At 39.7% G+C, this 20477-nt stretch overlaps 2 protein-coding genes across 2 annotated transcripts in view; both read left to right on the top strand.

Annotated features, from left to right (window-relative positions):
* Positions 1-1067: 1067 nt before the first annotated feature.
* CCDC125 (coiled-coil domain containing 125) lies at positions 1068-13432 on the top strand (the record flags this gene model as incomplete). Its single annotated transcript, XM_084305596.1, has 11 exons — positions 1068-1335; positions 2943-3001; positions 4371-4457; positions 5154-5231; positions 5943-6028; positions 8406-8488; positions 9361-9476; positions 10114-10221; positions 11486-11657; positions 13024-13157; positions 13283-13432. 11 exons carry the CDS (start codon positions 1068-1070, stop codon positions 13430-13432), a joined length of 1341 nt encoding a protein of 446 aa, XP_084161722.1.
* Positions 13433-13844: 412 nt separating this feature from the next.
* ZFYVE16 (zinc finger FYVE-type containing 16) overlaps positions 13845-20477 on the top strand; it is a 32209-nt gene continuing 25576 nt past the window's right edge. Inside the window, exon 1 of the mRNA XM_084305714.1 lies at positions 13845-13938. The gene's annotated coding sequence lies outside the window, so the exon portion shown is untranslated. The remainder of the gene's footprint in view (positions 13939-20477) is intronic.

The following is a 20477-nucleotide window of genomic DNA, read 5'->3' as shown; positions in this document are numbered from 1 at the left end:
ACAATCAGTTTCTGAATTGCCAAACTTCGAACTGCTAAGCTCCGCTACATATACTCGACTGTGTGCAGGCTAATATAGGGTGAGAGGTGATAGATTTTAAGGACAGTGCTTCATTTTTTGAGGGAAGAGTTGTGACTTTGCTAAAAGAGCTGTGTAAAAGAGTGTAAAAGAGCTGTGAATTATTCATGGTGTAAGGAAACCTTGGCTGTCCCTGCAGTAGCGAAGAATAGCAAGCTGCAGGCTTGCATTTTCCTTTTTGTCTCAGCATTCTCTGTCGCCTGTCCCAGTGATAAATAAACTTTTTATATCCGTGAGCTTGAACAGTAAAACTGATTCCTGGTAAAGAGTGTTGTTGTTACGTGTTTTAGATCCTATCTTTTTAATCGAAATTTGGTGAGACTGACAGGAGTGTTTGAGAGGAGGCGAAAGTCTTTCTGCAGAGCATCTTCAGGTGCTGTTAGCACATCAGCAAATCAACCCGTGTGCACCAGGACCGTGAGTGGAATTGGTGGGAGAAATCTGGAACTTCCTTGCTGGATTGGGACCAAACACTGGGGAAAAAAACCCTCCTTTTGAGCAGCACTTTTTAAGGGTGAAGGGGTGGATGGATAAAATAAACAAAGGCACGAAGCTGGGTGAACTCGAAACTGTTCCCAAAACCTGCTTTGCGTGCAAGGGTGGCTGTGTGCAGAGCAGGAAAACACGGGAGGAGCCGCAGCCAGCCCTGCCCTGCCCTACACGGACACCGGGGCCGTGCCGAGCCGTGCCCGGGAGCACGGGGCCGACAGCGAGCAGAGCAAGGGGGATTTGGGGGAGATTTGGGGGAGATCTGGGGGGGCTGGCCGCCTTCTGCACCACCAGGGAGGCGGGACAGGTATCGGGGAGCAGCCACATGCTGAAAGCTTTGTTTTTTTTTCTCATTTTGGTGGTGTTTTTTTTTTTGCTTTAATGACGAGGCTGGTTTTGTTTCTCCAGGTGGGTTACCTGCTGGCGGGGAAGGGGCGCTGTCCACGCGGGCACGCCCGGTTAAAAGGGGGAGAAAGCGAACAAAGCAGGGGGAAGGGAAGATGGAGGAAGCAGAAGAGGATGACATGGCATGCGGGGACTTGGGAAACGGGCTGGGGAGAAGACCTGGAGCTGCTGCATACGAAGGGGAGGACGCGCAAAGCTATCCGTCCAGATCCAGGAAGGGGTCTGGAAAGGCTTGCAGAAGTTTCCTGTCAACGAAGAGAGTGGAAGAAAACGAAGCTGCTCTTCCCTGCTCCAAGAGGAACAGCGTTTACGACGGATCATCCAAAACCCCCGTTACTGGTTTGACCCGACAAAAGAGCTCCGGTAAGGCTAATTCAGAGTCGATTATTCACCCTGAGGAAATTATGCACCTTGGCAAAATGGGGCAGCCGAGCTACTTCACGAGGCATCATCAAATTTAGCGTGAACTGCTTGCCAAAACCCTCTGAAGCTGCAGAGGATGCCAGGCACATGTTCAGCACGTGCCTCCTGGGGTCTGCCACTGCGTGGCCCTCAAGTCTTGTCCTGTCAGGGCCGTGAACAGGGCACGGAGGAGATACTCGGTGTAACCAAGGCAGCGAAGTCATCTCTGCCCCAAGGTCTTCCTCCCAAAATGGCCTTCCAGCCGCTCGGGCTGTGGTCCTACTTAGTGTGAAACAGCCCTTCCTGGTATTTAGTTTTGCCTTTGAAAGTGACAACCTGTGGTAAAGAGCAGCTTCATTTTTCTCTACACACATACATACACGTGTGTGTGTATATATATTATTATTAGATTTAATATACATGTATGTATATGTGTATATGTATGTATATCCATTATACACATATATATGTATATGTAAGTATATTAATTTTAATGGATTTGTTTGGATTTCTGATCTGAATGTATCTTCCCAGAGACTGCATCCAAAATTTTGGGCTAAATATTCAAAATCCTGTTTGTTATTTAGTTGAAATTTATGAACTGGCATAGTTTTAAGGTTAAGAAGTTCCTGTACATCTCTGCTATCTCAGTGTTGGCATTCACTTTTTCTTGTGAAGAAGTGCTGCTTTAAATAAAATCAGGTACAGGCAGTGATGTTCTTTACACTTTAGCTTCTCTGCTTTGCATTTTTAGTGCTTTGACTGAAGTATTTCCATAACACTTGCTTATTTCTCTCCTTGCAACAAGTCCACACTATCTTCTCTACGCACTGCAGTAAACTAAGCCATGTAGTTTTATTCTCTGTAGGTTTTAGCAGTGTCAATGAGAAGATGTTACAAGAGCAACGTAATTCCAGTTGGTCTCACTGTACTCCTGTCAGTGTTCCTGCTGTCTTGGGCCTAGGTTGTTCACCTAGATTGTCCACACAGCGCTATCCATGAAAGCAAGACTAAATCCCACATGAATGTGACTTGGATTTAGCAGGAGGCTGCATGTTAATATGGTTCTGTGCTGCTCAGTTTAAGGAAAAATGGTGCCAATAGGAACCATTAGTTTAGACAAACACTGAATCCTGCAGAGTAGACCACTGTACTTCATTTCAGTGTCTTAAACATTGGCCTGACTTCTGAATTGCACTAGCTACTGTAGTGTCGGGTGCAGCTGAAGAATAGTTTCAATTTAAAAGGAATCTAAAAAATTGAATTATTTTGGGAGGAGAGATCACAAGTTTGTTTTTATTTCTAAATGGAAATTTTAACCTTGAAATTGACCTTATTTTAGATTTCTCTATGATTTTTATTTTTTTCCATTTGGCTTCTTTAACCATGGAACAATGTTTGAGTTTTGGATTTATGTATTTCTTAGATCTGCTTATTAGCTCCAGGAGGAAAAAAAAATGAAAATCATCTCTGCATGTTTCCTGTTTTCAGGTTAAAGCAAATTCTCATGTTTTCTTTTGTAACTGTTTTAGTATCTCATATTCTGGTATCTCCTATCAATCTTACAGAATCCAGTACTGAAATGTCAAATGAAGAACTGAAGCAACAACTTCGAGAAGCTCTAGAGGTTAGTAACACTGCCAGGTATGCTGTTCTTGAAATCTGCATTTCATTTTAATGTATCGAAGTAAAGCACAGTGTTACTTTGGCAGATGTTTGCGTGGTCAAAATCTTGGATGGAATCGGGTTCTTGAAACTCATGTACTACTTGGAAGCCTAATTCAATTTTATGCTAGGGAATCGTAGTGTGTGATGCAGTTTATACTCTGGATTTTTAGGGGGAGAAAGTGTTTTTAAAGGTGTAGAGAATATTAGAGGGATTGTGTTCCTTTTCTAGCAGTTTTTCGTTTTTATTGAGGTTTGTGCCTGAAAATCTGAAGAGTAAACTGGATAGTCTTTGGCTTTTTGATATACATTTTTACCAAAAGGTAGTCAACTCCTATGTTTTTAATTTTACTGCAGATAATTGTGTTGGTATCAGTACAGACAGAAATACCAGAGTGATCTCAGCTGTAAAAACATATACTTCACCTTTACTGTATTCTTTCACCTCAAAATACCTCATGATATGGCACTTTTAAGCTGTCTTTAAGCTGTCCTACAAAGAACCTTTACTGCAGAGCAACTTAAGATGTCCAGGAACCTTACTAATTTTCAATACAATGAAGGTAATAAATTGGCACTGCCCACAGATACAATCCCAGTATCAACTGCTGAAATACTAGAAGACCTATGAAAGATGTTTTGGATAGCCACAGATGAACAATCAAGGGACCTATGTACAGGTTAAGCAAAAATCACTATACGAAGTAGTGAATTTTCTTTGACCTCTTGAAAATTGAAAAACCACCTTCTTCTAAAGGGAGGAATGTTGCTTAAAGGCATGACTGGATCAGGAATCTATCTCATTTTAGCTGTTCTTTTGTTTTGGACAGGTAATGTAACAGATAGTCCTGGCATGATATCCATTCTATAGAGTACAGATATTTTGTATAATATTTCATAATACATCATATTATAAATATATAATAAGTCCTAAGTGCTCTTAATGTTTATAGTATATTTTCTTTCTGCTGCATGTATAAAGAAATTTATTCCGTTTGCTCACTTAATGTAAATGCTCTAGGCCTATGTTGGTATATACAACCTCTTTAGCAAGGCAGAACTGCAATATTTAGTGCTTTGTTTTGTTTTCCTGAATACACTGGAAGAGAAGAGAACGAAAAATCGCAAGTATTATTCTTTAAGGATTTTGCGCTAGCACATGCTGTTAACATTTCATCACAAGCAAGCTATTAGAAAAGAATCAAAGAGGATAAAAACAGAATGAGAGGGTTTTTTTTGGAGGGAAGGCAAATTTACATTGCTGTTATACTTGAGTTTTTAACAGGATTATTTTGACTTTTACCTAGTGTGCCTGTTTTATTTTGCTTCAGGAAGTTGAAATTTTGAAAGTTGAGCTTGAAGCTTCTCAAAGACAGCTTGAAGGAAAAGAAGAAGCCCTAAGAATTCTGCAGAGCATGGTAGGAGTTGTTCAGAAATTTTCTGCTTACCTTGTAGTAAAGGAAAAATAAATAAATAAATAAATCTTTCTGCCTCTCTTCATTAAATCCTGCAAAACTTAAAGTCTTCCTAGGGCTATATTGTAAAAACGTTGAGTCTGCAAGTCTGCACAGACTAGGCCCTTACAATTTACTACTTTTTCTGCATGAAATCATCAGTTACTTAAGAAGACTTTACTGCTGTAGCAAATTCTCAGTAACTTATCCTTGAGGATTCCAGGATTGTTATATTTTATTCACTGTCACAATGCATGGTGTTGAAATCAACTGCATACTTGCATAATCCGTTTATAGTTCTGCAGGTTCTACCCTCAGACACTTGTAATAAGTCAAACCTAGATCAAGGTATAGGTATGTTGTAACCACATTTTCTGAGAGCTGATTTTGTGGACAGTCCTTGCAGACATGATCTCTTTCTAAGTCATGTGCTGTTTTCCAGTAAGAGCCTAGGGGATTGAAACACAAGTTTGTTATGCTGTGTAGCTATTTAGTATCTTAAAATTAGAACCCATGGGGACTTATAAGGTAATTGCTAATGTTTGAAATTCAACACACTCTTGGTTAACCAAGAGCATGGACTTGTATTGATGTACAACTGAATATTGGGCCTTATTTAATTACAGTATTTGACAGTTGTGCCTTTTTATTTTTTTTTAGGCAGTATTTAATAAAGCCACTAGTCATACAAAAGCAATGCTTCAAAAAACTGAGGAAGAAAAGAGAACTTTAGAAAAGGTAAGGGTGCAGGTTTCCTTTAAACTGGCACAAAATCATAGAAGTTCATCACTTATCACAATAAGGGGTGATCATGCTGTTTATTTAAATCTATCCCAATCTGCCATTAGCTCATTTTTTTTTCCCCAACTATTCTATTTTTAAGTGGAAAGGTAAAATGTCGATGTATCACTCTTGATCTAGATGTTTTCCAGCTACACTGTGTACAAATAATAACTGCGAGATACTGGAAATATGTTTGTGTTTTCAATTGGTCTGTGTTGTGAGATTCACAGTTGTTGGTACTGAGTTGTATTATTTCTGAGTTAACCTTGATCTTCCAAACAAGTCTAAGAAATGAATACCCCATTTTAATTGGGAAGATGAGGAGGAGGAACGCTTTGAGCTACTTCATTAAACGGAGTTCTATTTCTCTTTCTATGTGGCCTTTCCACGGAACAGTAATGGAAGAGGGAAACATGACAGCATGGGTTTGCTTTTGTCATAAGCCAGTACAAGCATTAGCACGTTCAGCATGGTCTGGAACAAATAGGTTAGTGACGCAGAAACTCATTGTTGTCTGCTGCCAAATTTATTTTAAAAGACATAGATTGTAGTTACTGTTGGTCACCTTAGTCTCTGTCAGTGCCAAACACAGCACCAGCTGTTCCATTTCTTCCTTCCATTCTGAGGATTATAATGAACTTCTGCTGGTTTGTTTTGTCTCTACAGGAAATAAATATTTTGCAATGGGAAATTGAATTTGATCAGGATAGATTTAAAAACATAGAAGATACATGGACAGAAAAATATGACAGGTATTTAACTTATGCTGTGTTTCTTTATTCTTTCTATTTTTTTTTTAAACTGCATTTTATGCTATATGTCATCTTCATCTCGTTCCAAGTTTGCTTCATCAGGTCTTCTGGTCCTGGTGGTGGGTTTGTTTGTTTGTTTGTTTTGTTTTGTTCGTTTTGTTTGTTGTTTTTTCTTTCAAAATTTCCTTCACAATTTGGGAAGATGAATTTAATTTTCATGTTAGTCAGATATGTATTTTTCAGTTACAACTACTAAAATTAATAAGCCTCAATTCTTTAGCTGGCTAAATTCTTTTAGGGTGGCTTTGCTAGGTTCAGTTTTCATTTTCATCCTTTTACTTTATTATGTTAGCTAGCAGGAACCAGACTGTCTCTATTTACTTTAAGTGTAAATGAGGCATGGAAAATAATGGTATGTGCTTGCTTGTGGAAATATCGTTTGCTGGTTAATCATTGTTTTACTTTCTTGCGTTGTAGGTATGAGACTAAGTACAGGTAAAATTTAATGCTTTTGAGAGAGGCAGATCAACTGGTTCTTTGTTTAAGTAAGAATTATTCTGGGTGGACTGAAGGTATAGATAGGCAAGCAGAAGAAGCCAGAGGCACTAAACTAATAATGAAATAACAGACATTGAAAAAGTGACCAACAGCCTCACTTATTTAAATGTGCATATAGTATGTCTGACCTCTAGACATCAGAGTTATAATTATTTTAGTGGAATTTTTTATTTAAAACTTTCATACTTAGAATCAAAGAAAATACAAACAAACAAACAAAAAACCTATTAATTTGTAAGAAGAGTTTTGCTAAGATTTTGTATCTTGTTCACCTCTTAACATAGTTGCAATGTCAAGGAATCCTTTCTGAAAAACCACTTGGCTTTGTGGACTCAGGAAAGTTGCAAGAGGTGTGAGATAGCTGTGAGTAACAAACTTACTGTTAATTGTTGGAAGCTAGAGACTGAGCTTCAGAAAGCTGCAAGCTATGAGCTAAAGACATGAACTGCAGCCTCTGCAAAAAGGTTTTCAGATATCTGATACACTAGGATGAGAATAATGTGTATTTCCCTTTCTTTATTCAAAGGAAATACTCCAAGTTATTATTTAGCTTTAAACAAAAACATGAAGTCACAGTATGCTGCATTTACTGGCAGCTGAAGAGATACACCAAAAAATGTATACTGCTGTAACATTTAGGACTTCAGATTTCCTGGAAGCATATCCTGTTGAATAGAAAAATGGCAAAATGCATTATAAATGTCTGTTGAATGTTCTCAGTTTGCAATGCTGAAAAGTATAGCTGTTCTTTGCAAGAGTATTGTGACTACAGGAAGTTTACTTTCTAAAATTGAGACCCAAGCCATATTGTCATATGTCCAATAACAATTTCCTGTTTTCAAGGAAGCAAGAGATTGCTAGCAAGTGTTTCAGAGGCTTACAATACAAATTTTATTGAGTTTCTAATGGTAATTATGATTTTTATGAGTTTCTAATGGTACCTAAACACATCTCTTGTTAAGCTCTGAAGTTTGGGGCATGATGTGCTTTCATGCGAATGATTTTTTTTATTGCCTTTTTTTTTTTTTTTTTAACTTTCACTTGAGCACACACGGACACAATTAAATTGGTTGTGGGTGTGGTTTTATCATAAAGGTCAGCCTGTTTGAACAGTGTGTGTTATCTGGATTGTAGAGAAACCTCCACATGAATGCAGAGATTCTTGCTCTTGCTCCTGCAGAGCCAACTGCAGCCTGAATAACTGGGAGTGACCCTGCAGAAGCCGGTGTGGCATAGCCTGACTTCTTAGCCTGGGTTCAGCGCCAGTCATACCAAGCCTACACAGAGTCCCTCAGGTGTGCTGTGGTCACCAGCCCCTGTGCAATCTGTACTGTGCATTGTTAAGAATATTTAGTTATTTTCCTCTGCTTGACCAGGCAGAGGGGAGCTAATTAGTTTTTAATGAGAATCTCCCATCAAAAAATGCTGGGTATGTAAAATGTCATTCTTGCCTATTTTTTTCAGAAAGCTGGCTAAAGATAATTTCAGGTAGTTTACTGGCCCTGACTAGCAGATTCAGACCTAGCAACATGCCACTTATTATTGGTAGATATTATTACAGAAAAATAGTAGATTTTTTTTCCTTAAAAAATTGCAAGCGAGGAAAGTGATGATATATGTGTAATATCTTCTCAAACTGAACACTCAACTATTTTCAATTTTCATTTTTTTCTCTATTATTTTTAGTAATCCTAATTTTAATTTGTAGAAATAGTAGATATATTTTAACCTGCTAATATATTTTTTTCTCTTCATTTAATTTCCCATTTTGTTAAATATTCATTTCAAAGATGATACAGCCTTTTTCTAAATTCTGCAGGATATATTGTGAAAATGCAGCTCTTAAAGAAGCATTGAAACTGAGAACTGAGGAAGTTAAAACTCTTAAGTCTGAAAATGCAAGTAAGCCATCAGCCACTGTTCCTCTTACTATATTGTTGCTCTGGAATAACTCAGAAGTTAACTATGAATAAAGCTTTCCATCAGGACAAGTCTCTTTTTACTGACAACTGGTATTAGTGGATATGCAGCAAATCTCTTTAAATAGACACGTACTGTTTGTTGTTCTTGTCACATTGTCACTTTAACTGGAAAAAACATATTAAATGATAGGAAAAGTCAGGGTGGATGTAGCATAAAAAGTAGATCGTGTCTGAAAGAAACAGACCCATCTTATCACACTGGTTTGGTGACACAGTGGGTGTGGAGGGAAACAACCTCTTGTGTTCCTGTTCATGATCTGTAAGGAGGGAGCAACAGGCCAGGAAAGCCACGGAATGCTTCAGCTACAATTAAAGTCATTACTGGAGATACACACTTCTAATGTCTCTAGATTCCTATAGCAAAAACTTTGAGGTATTCAGCTTGTCAACTTTATAATGGAGTTTTCCAAACTGTATGATATGCCCATGCTGGGTTGGAACCAGCATGGTTTAGATGTGTGTACATCTCACACATCTAAAGCTCCTTTCCCTTATTTTTGGTTTCAAAAAAAAAAAAAAAAGTCTGCTGCCTTAGTTGTAAGTGGAAAAAAGACATGAGCACATAATGGAAAAGTAATATTTGAGACCATATCTCTGTAAATGGCTCATCAGCTCTAGGAAAAGACAGAATTAAAAACAAGTGGGATCTGAGTTTGTACATCTACGTGGTCTCATCGTATTCCCCAGATGCTTATACAATAAAACTGCTTCATTTGGCTCTAGTTGAAAACTATGAAAATAAGAAAATCAGAACAGCAGACTTTTCAATTTTTTTCCTCCTTTATTTCATAGTCCTGAATCAGCAGTGCTTGGAATTTCTTGCAATGCTGGATGTGAACAAACAGAAGGTTGTTCAGGAAAACATGTCCCTGAACAGAAGCGACATCACAGATATTACTGGTCTTGAAGTAAGTACGAACTGAGTTTTTCAAAATGGCTGGTTTGAAGATGTGCAAAAATCTGCATTCTAAACTTTTCTTCCTTTACAATATAAAAAGCAGGCTCTAGGATACAATGCATTTATTAACCTTTCCAAAAGTGCTCAGGCTGGCAAGAGCACAGTGTAGGACTTTATTTCTTTGATACCTGCTTCAAGGTGAAAGCTGGAGGGGAGCAGTGTTTACAGGGATGTATTGACACAGATTTACCGGAATGCACTTGTGGCTCTTCTCATGTATAAGCACACTACTGTTTCACCTTGATTTTCTTGAGCATTGCTTTGCAGATAAGTACTGAACAGAAGACTTTTAAAGCCCATCTCCTCTGCTGCCTTTGTAGCAGTGAGTTCAGATTGGAACACCTAATGGGCATATTTAGATTCACAAAAAGTACATTAGTGTCAGATATGAGATTAGTGCTGAAAAATACACTTGACATGCGTCATTATGAGTTAAAAGAAATCATGCCTGAATCTTTGTAGCATGGTTTCCCTGACCCTTACATTCCCTCTGTAGCTTCAGAATGTTTTTTGATAAGTCATTTGGCATCTCCTGCATTGTGGTGTGTTCATTGATACTTAACTGGTGATTTGTTTTGGATTTTAAGCTGGCAGTTCTTGGAGCCTGCACCTGCAATACTTCTGGGGGGCAACCTTGTTCCTGTGCTAAAATGGCAGCTGTCACTCGAAAACAACTTCTTCATCTCAAGCAAGAGGTAATGCTGCTTGACTTAGATATAAACAAGTAGAGAGGTCAGAAAAACAAATGTGCTCAAAAAAAATAATATCCTTACACAAACTGATGTGTTTTAAAACAAGAATGCATCCCAGAAATAATGTTTGTTTGTGATGCCTTGATTGTTGCTAATATAAAACTGTGATTATGATTTTTAAAATCTACTAGTAAAAAAAGTAAATCTTCTTCAGTTTTCTTCCACTCATATTTTTAATATGAAAATATACACACTCAAAATGTATTACACTCTGTAAATGTGTACACAATGTGAGTGTGGACTTCCACTGAAAAGGATAATTTCCTCTTCCCTTTCCTGTCAGTGCATTCCACCCCATTACCCCACTCCCTTGCGTTGACGTCAGCATTCAAACAACTGCTCATCTAGCTAGGTCATGGTGTAATCACATCACAAATAAAGAAATAAAATTATTTTCAAGCCCTTAAAGTTTTAGTAAATTTTATTTTTATTTTTTAAAATTTTAAATTTAGTAAATCTATATTTTTAGAAAGAATAATTTTTCTTCTGATTTGTATTTGAACCTGCAAGTGTGGTAACCTTACTCACTGTCCTAGTGCAGAAGTTCCCACTGACATACGGATTTTAAAAATAAGTGGAGCAAAATAGAATAGTTCCAACTGGAAGGAACCTCCAAAGACTGAGTCCAACCACCAGACTACATTGGGGCTGACCCCAAATTAAAACTTATCAGTAAGAGCATTGTCCAGATGCCTCTTAGACAGGCATGAGGCATCAACCACTCTTTAATACTTTTCATACCTCTTTTGTATCGGGGTTAATATGCATTTTTATTATTTTATTTTATTTTTATTTTTATTTTGCTGCTCTGCATACTGGTACAGAACAAGCTGGTCTGCATGTGCAGAGATAAGTAGGCACCACCAGCAGCATAGCTAATGCAGTGTGTAGGTGGTGTCAGGTACATGCGTAGAAAAGGGTACGGACTTAAATACACACTTCAAAACATATCTCTTTATGTAACAAGAAACCATTTAGTCTGGTTTTATACTACTTCCCCAATTAGATATATGTAAAATTTGCCTGGTTGCTCATCAGTACCCTTTTATGGTCACAGGTCTGCCTTGGGAACCACTGTGGTGACCTGGTAATATGAAAGTGCTGAACTGCATTAGTGGCTTTAGTCTGCCTCTTAACTTACATTTTAAATCCATGATTGCTTCCAAATTGCTTAATATACTTCACATTTTCTCTTAATCAAAAACAGATCGAACTTCTGAAGAAGAGTAAAGATGAAGCTTATATAATGGCAGATGCCTTCAGAATTGCATTCGAACAGCAGTTAATGCAGCGAAAGGACCAAGCACAGAGGCTTGCAGAAGTGATAAAGATTAAAAAGGGAACAAAATTTATAAACTGGAAACGTCTGAAAGAGGACGGTAACTGGGCATGTTATGTATCAGTAACAGTCAAATAGAAAAGAAGTCAGTTGACAAAGGGGCACAGGCAGCCTTTTATTGCATCAAGTACATGGTTGTAGTTTAATTGCTTACTGAGACTTCTGAACCCCAGAAAAAAGGAACAATGTGAAAACCATAAATACGCTAAGCAGTGCAGCACATTGTTCACAAACTACTACCAGAAGTTTCTCATGTAATGCAGGATGTCTGGGTATAGGTGGACTATTATAGTTATCATAAAACAAAAACTACTGTAGGATGTTGGTGTTACTAGTCTACCTTTTAATGTAGCCTTTCTTATTACACGCTCATGAACTAAATTATCTGAGTTAAATCATGCTAGAATAAATAAACTTATCCAGGATGACAATAATATTCTAGATATTAAAGATCTCATGAAAACAGCACAAAAGAAAGGTAGCATCTGGAATGTTTAGCCTGTCTGTTCAAGATGTTATCAACATTTTTATTTATTTTTTCTTATATGTAAGACTTAGGGAAGGAGAAGTGCAAAAAGATATCTACCGAGCCTTTTCTGAAATACTGAATACAATTATTTTTAAAATTTCAGTTTTTCATTACATATTTCCTTTCACTAGTATTTCTTCTTCTACTACTACATGTACACTACTACTACATTAGCATGATGATCCATGAATTACAAATCCCTTTGTAAAAGAGGAAGACTTGTCATTATCCTTTTCTTTTTAAGGAAAAGCATAAAGAGAAATATTTAAATATTTATTTCATGGTCAATACCATAGAATTGAGGAGTAGAATGCATTTCAGGATGTATTTGTGTTAGCTATTGACCTGTAATGTGCCAGGTTTATAAGTTTTGTGGGTCTTCTGGATTCCTTGGGCACCCCAGGAAGCAAGACAGGATACGTCTTCAGTGTCTGTTTCCCTTTTACCGATGTCATTATTATGAAGCTCTATAGTGTGATACCAGCATTTTGTAATTTTAATGTATTTTAATCTTTTTATAATCTTACAAATTTAACAAGTTGTGCCAAAGAAATGTATTTTTTTTAGGCTACCAACTGCTTAAAAACACATTACCATGAATTGCCATTTAGTTAGAACCAAAGTTTAATTTTCATATGGCAAAAAAAACTTTTATTTTCAATTTGCCCAAAGTCAAAGATGAAAAGTCCATTTAGTCTTTAAGAGACAGCAAGGGTGGTGCTGCACGCAAATAACTTGCCATATTATGTACTGTACCGGCTGTAGCTTGCAGTGCCCTTTTAGAGACGTTGCTTGGAGTTCAGCTTTATGCATGCCCATTTTGTCCCAAAGCAGCTTTTCTCTTAAGCATTTCCATAATTTATATACTTTTCCTTAGGGTCTGTCAAGTTACAAGGGAACAAGAATAATCTCGGACAGAAATTATCGAGCCTGCTCTCATCAGACATGGACAGTAGGAAAGTTGAAGAACTAGACAACCCTCATGAGATCCTGAAGATATTAATAGATTTGGTTAGTTTTTTTGTTTTATTTAATAGTCAGCACGATTCCCTAGAACAAACGTAATTGTTGATTTACACGGATTGCCTTGTTCTTACAACTTCTTTCCTCTCTTTCTATTTTAAATCAACATGCAGATAAATGACAAAGAGGAGGCCTTGGCTCATCAGAGGAAGGTCAGTTACATGCTAGCCCGTGCCATGGAGCTTAAGGAGAAGGCTTGGGCAGAAGGTACAGACGGACACCAAGGCAAAGCAGGGCAGCCCCTGGGGCCATCGGGACCCTGACCCCTGCCTGGGCTGCAGCGATGTTGCCACCCAGCATGGACTTTTGTCAGCTTCTGAGTGAAACAGATTCACAAAGTGCTTTGGGAACCGCACTCCTGGCCCTCAGAGACTGCGCCCCATGAAGAACGCGGCTCGTGAGGAACCGCTGTCCTTCCAATACAGGCGTCAGGCGAATAAAAATGAAGTTTTGCTTTTTTTATATACGGATGTTGTGTCTTTTTTTTTTTTTTTTTTATTTAACACAGATGATGTGTCTTTGTTTGTTTGTTTTTTGAACACGGATGTTACGGACTAAGTAAAAAAAATAAACAAAATAAACCCCGCAACACGGATGCACTCCCCCTCGCCGGGCGGGGGCGCAGCCGCCATCTCGGCGCTGCCCCGCGCCTGCGCTCCGCAGCCCCACAAGATGGCGGCCGCCGCCGCCGCCAGGGGCGGGACCCGCACATGCGCCCAGCGGCCGCGCAAACAAGGGGCGCCGCCGTCCCGGAGCCGCCGCCCGTGAGGTGAGGGCTGAGGGGAAGCGGGGAGGCTCTCGCCCGTCGCCTGTCGCCGTGTTGGGGCTCTCCTGGTGGGCGGTGGGTGCCTCGTCCCTTCCCTTCCCCCGGCCTGAAGCGCGTCCTGAGCGGTGGCGAAGGGAGCGAGGGGCTCCCTTCATCGGTGAGGGCAGGCTCCGGGGCGCCCAGGTGTGGTATTTTGGGGAAACGGAGCAAAAACCCTCGGTCTGTGTCGGTGTGGGGTGCGGCTCGCAGGCTGTGCGGTCCCCTTGCTGCTCAGGGGGATGAGGTGCTCGCATTCAGTGGTATCCGTGCTGCTGCTCCCTTGGCTTAGCTACAGGATGCTGAATATAATGGTTATAATGCTCTGGTTGAGGCATGAAGTGATTTAAGGCTTCTGGATAAACTGGTAAACATTGTCGGTCTGTAGTCAAATGCAAACTACAGCGGTAGAGAAGTGGTTATTAGCGTGCTTAGGAGAAATGTCTAGATGCTATGAGCGTCTGCTGCTTAGGTCCTCCAGTACCTCTAATCTGATCGTTAATCACGCCAACCAGAAAATATGAGTGTGCTGGGAGAGCACTGATTTCCTTTGTCTGGAGGATGATACTTCAGACCTGATGTAACAGCCATCACGTTCTCATGACTCAGTTTCTACAGCTAAATAATAAAAGCTGGTACAGCCAATAGCGGTGGCATTGTGTGCAGCGTGTGAGAGATGTGTTTGTTCGGTTGGGCAAGTGGATTCTTCAGCTGCGCTGGTGCCGCTGATGTGCTATAGAGCACTGCTGAAAATCAGTAATTGTCCAGTGTGCTGGTTTTACCCAGCTGGGCAGCCCAGCTCCACCACAAACCGCTCTCTCACTCCACTTCCTCAAAGCGAAACGGGGAGAAAATAGGATGAAGAGGGCTCAAGGGTTGAGAGAAGGACAGGGAGATCACTCAACAGTTATCGTAACAGGCAAAACAGACTCAGCACGGGTCCCCCACGGGTGGGCGGCAGCTCCCCCCAGACCCCCTGCTCCTGCGGGGGCTCCTCTCCACGGGCTGCAGCTCCGGCCCGGGGCCTGCTCCTGCGGGGGCTCTCCATGGGCCGCAGCCTCCTCCAGGCCACATCCACCTGCTCCACCGGGAGCTCCTTCACCCATCGGGGGGCTGCAGCGTGGAGATCTGCTCCATGTGGGACCCATGGGCTGCAGGGGGACAGCCTGCTCCACCAGGGGCCTCTCCCTGCACAGCCCGCAGGGGAACTGCTGCTGCCTGCCTGCCTGGAGCACCTCCTGCCTCCTGCTGCAATCACCTGGGGGCTGCAGGGCTGGCTCTCACCCCTCTCTCCCAGCTGCTGATGAGCAACTATTTTTTTTTTTCCCCTCTTCTTAAATCTGCTGTCCCAGAGGCTCAACCAACATCACTTACTGGCTTCGCTCTGGCCAGTGGCAGGTCCCATTTGGAGCTGGCTGAAACTGGCCCTTATCTAACGTGGGGCGGCTGCTGGACTCTTCTTACAGAGGCCGTGTCTGCAGGCCTCCTGCTCCATATACCTAATACATCCAGCGACATCTTTTCTCTCTGTGGCATGCATGGTACTGTTTTCTGGTCAGAAGAGAAATAACGTGTTACTGGGGCTGAGTGAAAGCACAATTTAGGGGTGGAGGGGGGGGACTGAATATGATGTTATGTTGAAGTTGTCTGATTGCTGTTGGTGATAATACTGTTGGTGGCTTTTTATTGTAGTTTTTCTGAAGAAATTTTGTTGAACTAACAAAATATCCCTCTTCAGGCAAGGCAGTGTAGTGCTTTGCAGTGTGCCATGTCAGCTTTCTTTTAGGTGCCTGAAAACTTCTGTTAACTTTTATGTTCATTCCCTAATTCAGCCAGTAAATCTGCAGTGTCAGCAGCTCCTGCACTTTTTTGGTTGGATAATATGTTGCATTGGTCAGCAAGAATCATTTTATTTTTTATCTGACACCACTTAAGCTTTTCCCAAAGCTTTTGCTCAGTTAGGTTGATTGCTGACCAGCTGCACGGGTAGTTGTACCCTTAGGTTTTTGGCGTGGTTTAGTTTTGTTGTTTTGGTTTGTTGTTTGTGTTTTTTTCTCTGTAGAGCCTCAAGCATCTAGTTTCTGGTCACTCTTAAGTATAGTGAGTAAGCACAGTGATGGAGTTGAAATAATGCAACTTTGCAGTGAGCACAAAGACTTTCCTGATGACTGCAATAGCAGTCTTAATAAGAGGCTAATTTTCAGGAATTAAGAGCTCTGTGTATGTGTGTGTGAGTGCACGTGTGTTTCATTGTCTCCAAACCTGATGCCCTTTGGCAGGCCTGGATTCTGCAGGGATGATGGGTTGTGAGTGGATTGAGCTCTGGTAATGCCTACATGTATCAAGCACTACAGGAACTGTTTTTTAGGGATTTGTGAATATCAAAAGACTGCTTGTCATCAGTCACAATCGTTTTTTGGTTAGTAAGTAGTAATGAATTTATAAATTTTACTGTGCAAATCATAATGGAAAACTACTAACTTTGTGCATTTAGAGACACTGTCTTTGATAAACTACAATATAGATTGCTAGGATAGAGAATAACTAAAAACTGGCAAATAATCATGTGTATTATGTTCTCACTTAAATAGGAGTGCACTTAGAATTGCCTAACATTAAGTGCCTTTTGAACACTGGAGTATGTGCCTATTATATTAGAAGTGATTTATAAGGTTATAAACAAAGATACTCTTTTTTTTTTTATTTTATTTTTTAGTATATTGACACACTTGTTACCCAAGAGAAGCAAATAATGTCATCTAGATGACCATGCAACAATTCTTATTTAGTAAAATCATTGCCTCCATTTCTTAAGATACACTCTTTGTGCAATGCGAAGTGCAGTATTAGGAGTTTGCCAGGGACCAAGGCTCCTCTGACTGGGCAAATAACATAAGCAAACCTGCACTGTTTCCATTTGTGCACTTTAAACTTGCAGGGAAAGAAGGGTGTCTGACCAGGTGCTGATGTGTGCTCGGTACTGACTGTTCGGTTCCTCCAGAGTTTACCACAGAATAACACTGATACTGTTGTCTGTTTGGGATACTGGCTTCCTGAGTTCACCATGATGGATTCTGCCTGTTTGAGCAGTTTTGTTGTTAATCGTCCACTAAATAAACTTGGGTAAGGTAATAAAGAAAGCTTATCCTGTAATTACGGCATAAGAAAAAAGCTTTGAAAGCTGAAAGACTGGCAGCAAGCTTGTTTAGAAAGAAACCAAACATTTATCTAGAGAAGTGGTGAGAGTTGTCTTGGTGTGCCTTTTTGTAAAACATTAAAGAGAACTGTTTTCTGTCTTGAAGCTAAAGGATAATCAACAAAACGAAGGCTGCTAGCTGGAATAAAATGTACTTTTGCCATGCCACGTACTTGGAAGCCCTGGTAATAGGTGAGATCTTCAGTGACCTGTTCTTTGGTGAGATTGTCCATCCATTAAATGAGACACACAGAAGGACAAATGGTGTGATGAGAGTTGCTGATCTGCAGTGGTTCAGGATGTGTGGAGTTTGAAAGTTGTCTTTTGTATACTTCTGGCTGAAGATCTTGGAGTGATCACTCCAAGGCTTCTCTCATCATCTGGCCTTGTCCTTCAGTCATAAGGTAGGCAGTGAAACTCATAAGGAAATAGATTTAATTGGCTCAGTTTAATACAGTGAAAGAAAGTTTACAGACCAGTTTTAGAGACTAAGTTAACCGATTTAACCATAACTACGTTCTCCGGTCTAAGCTTGTCTTTCTGAAATAAAGCTTGCTCTTTGGGATGACTTCTGACATTAGACACTAGCTGTTTAACGCTGTACTCTACTCATTTTATGCTTTGATTTTTTTTTTTTTTTCCCATTTTGAGGAGCACTGGTATATATCTTCCAGTCTCCTAGCACATAAATACTTAACTTCAAGTGAAAGCATAAAATCTTTGGCAGACAGTGATTTAAACAGTACTTAAAACTTAAATCTTTCAGCTTTGGGGAAAAAATACACAAAATGGAGCCATTAAGAGGCTCGAGTTGCATGTCTCCCTGTACCATGAAGGATGTAAGACCTCAGACAGAGTTATGAATGTTGTGTCCTGTTTGTGCACTGCCCCTTCTGGTATGGTGGCATGTTAGTTTTTTTTTAATGTGTCTATGCAAGGACCTCATCTGGATGAAAAATAACTAAGGAAATAAATAAATTAAAAATGTTTAGATCAGCCAGGTCAGTTCTTGCTCTGCAGAATGTGTAACTGAGCAAACCATAACTGCAGTGATTTAAGGAATGGCACAAGGACAAGTTGTTTACAAAGCAGTTCCTCTAAAACCTGCAGTGCCCAGCAGTCATCTTCCTCTGCTTTCATGCTCTCTCCGTGCTCATACAAAATATTTACTTCCCTCTCCTTTCTCGGTCATTTGGGTTTTTAATGCTTTTGTGGGTGGACCTCGAACTAAAATTTTCTACCTATTTTAAAAACCATGGTGGTGCTGCTGCAGGTTTGAGACAGTTAGAAGTATAATTCTTGAAACTGAGTGTATATTCAAAGTGAATGTAGTTCAATGAAAAACATGGATACTAAAGATTACTTTCCTTTGAGGAAGCAAGCAACCATTTAACAAAAACACGTCACCAGAACCTCAGGGCTTCTAGTTCACTTCTTGTTTAATGTAAATATTGGGACTGGCTGTAGGTAGCTGTAGCAAGCCAAAAAGAAAACCTGGTCTCATTCCTATAAAAAAAGATCTCAGACCAGAAGGATTTCACAGTTGGCTGGTGATACAAGTGTTGAGAGCAGAGAGGTGAGATATGGGTAAGGTAAGGAATTACTGTTGTCTTTGTTTTTGTGTTGATTTTGGGGAGATGAGGGAGAGGAGCTGGGGGAAGGTGTTGGAGGGCTGCTCTAAAAGAGCTGAAGATCTGTGAAACGCTTCAAGAAAGGGTAGTAAAAATAATGAGTAATATACTAGTTATTCAAAGTTATTTCAGCTGTTCAAAGTGCTTTATCACCTCAGAATCATTTTATTTCAAAACTGTAGGATTAACTAAATGTGACAACTGTGTTGGCATGGAATGATGTATCATGGTAGATTTTCTGTTTTTTTTTTTAATGGAGATGATTTCACCTGTATCTTAAGCTATGTAATACAAACTGTAACAGAAAATTTCAGTTCTGCAGTTCTTTGCCCTTGATTCTTTCTGTTTTGAGAGAGGTCAATGGGACAGAAATGCACAGTGCAAACACATCCTTCTAATTAATTATTTAGCATTATAATCAAATACTGTGTGTACTTAATTCAAGGTTTGTCATGTCCTAAGAATGAAAAATGCCATGGATAATCTGGAAGTCTTTTTAAGTACAAGATAAAATTAGTTGAATGTCTTGTTTCTCCCCCCCCCCTCTCAATATTATTATTATTATTATTATTATTATTATTAATTCTTAAATATCAAAGTTTTATTTTTGGAAAAGCTTCAGTTGTCACTGAGGTAGGAAAATATAACTCACTTATAACTCTCCTATTTTTTTGACCAGCAATTTTGTTGGTGTCCATTATATCTTTAAGGGTGGTATCTGTGCTAGAATTGCTTTTAATTAATCATCAAAATCTGTTGTAACTTCTGCTTCAAGTATCAATCTTCCACTTATCAGGAGGCCGTGAAATGAGACAATTGTTACTTTTATTTGAACACAGTTCTCACTGGTAAGAGAAATAGCATTAAACAGGTACTTGCTGGCAGTCGTAGTGCTCATCATACAGCTGTGTCAGACCTGACTTCACCATGCAGTGTGCTGAAGGCTGTGGGAGTGACGGCTGAGGATACAGATACAGCAGGATATTCAGATTTTTTTTTTATATGGCACAAAGTACTGCATGAATTTCTGACAAATACAGTCTGTTTCAACTTTCTTGAGTTTTATGGATCTGTATTTAAACTATAGCTTAGTTTGAAAAAGTATTCTTCAGCATGCATATTGGTAGAGTGGCAGGTGAACATTACAGATCTGAACCATTGAACAAGAAGGGAAACTTGTTCTTTCGTGGAGTTAGTAGGGGAAAGGATCTAGACCAGTAGCTGCAAGAGGATTTAAGTGTTTCTTTGGTCTCTAAGCACTGAGGAGAGACGGTCTGTTGAATAGCGTTGGGTGTGAAGTCATCAAATGCAGAGAGGCTGAAGTGTGCTGCAGGGATAACAAGGCAGCCCTCCACAGGTCTGGTTTCCAGAGGAAAGGAGTTTTAAGTAATCCAAATCCCCTTGGTTTACTTGAGGGAAATGTAAATGACATCTTGATTATATGTTCTGGATAATTGCACGTTATGGGTATTGAGACATGAGACAGATGTGGAACTGGGAAGCTCCTCAGAGTGACCAAAAGGGCATAACGTTCAGTGGCTGGGGATCTTCATTAAAGAAATTAAGCAGGATGTTTTGTAATACAGAGTGTAACACCAAATAGCTTTCTGGTGAGTTGGCGAGTATCTAAAATTAGATTTTTTTTAAATTTTTTTTTTTTAACGATCTCAGAGTCTCAT

Source organism: Netta rufina (assembly GCF_964035555.1).
Source record: "Netta rufina genome assembly, chromosome: Z".
Classification (NCBI taxonomy): domain Eukaryota; kingdom Metazoa; phylum Chordata; class Aves; order Anseriformes; family Anatidae; genus Netta; species Netta rufina.
The sequence above is the reverse complement of the archived record's forward strand: the minus strand, read 5'-3'. Positions and strand labels throughout refer to the sequence as shown.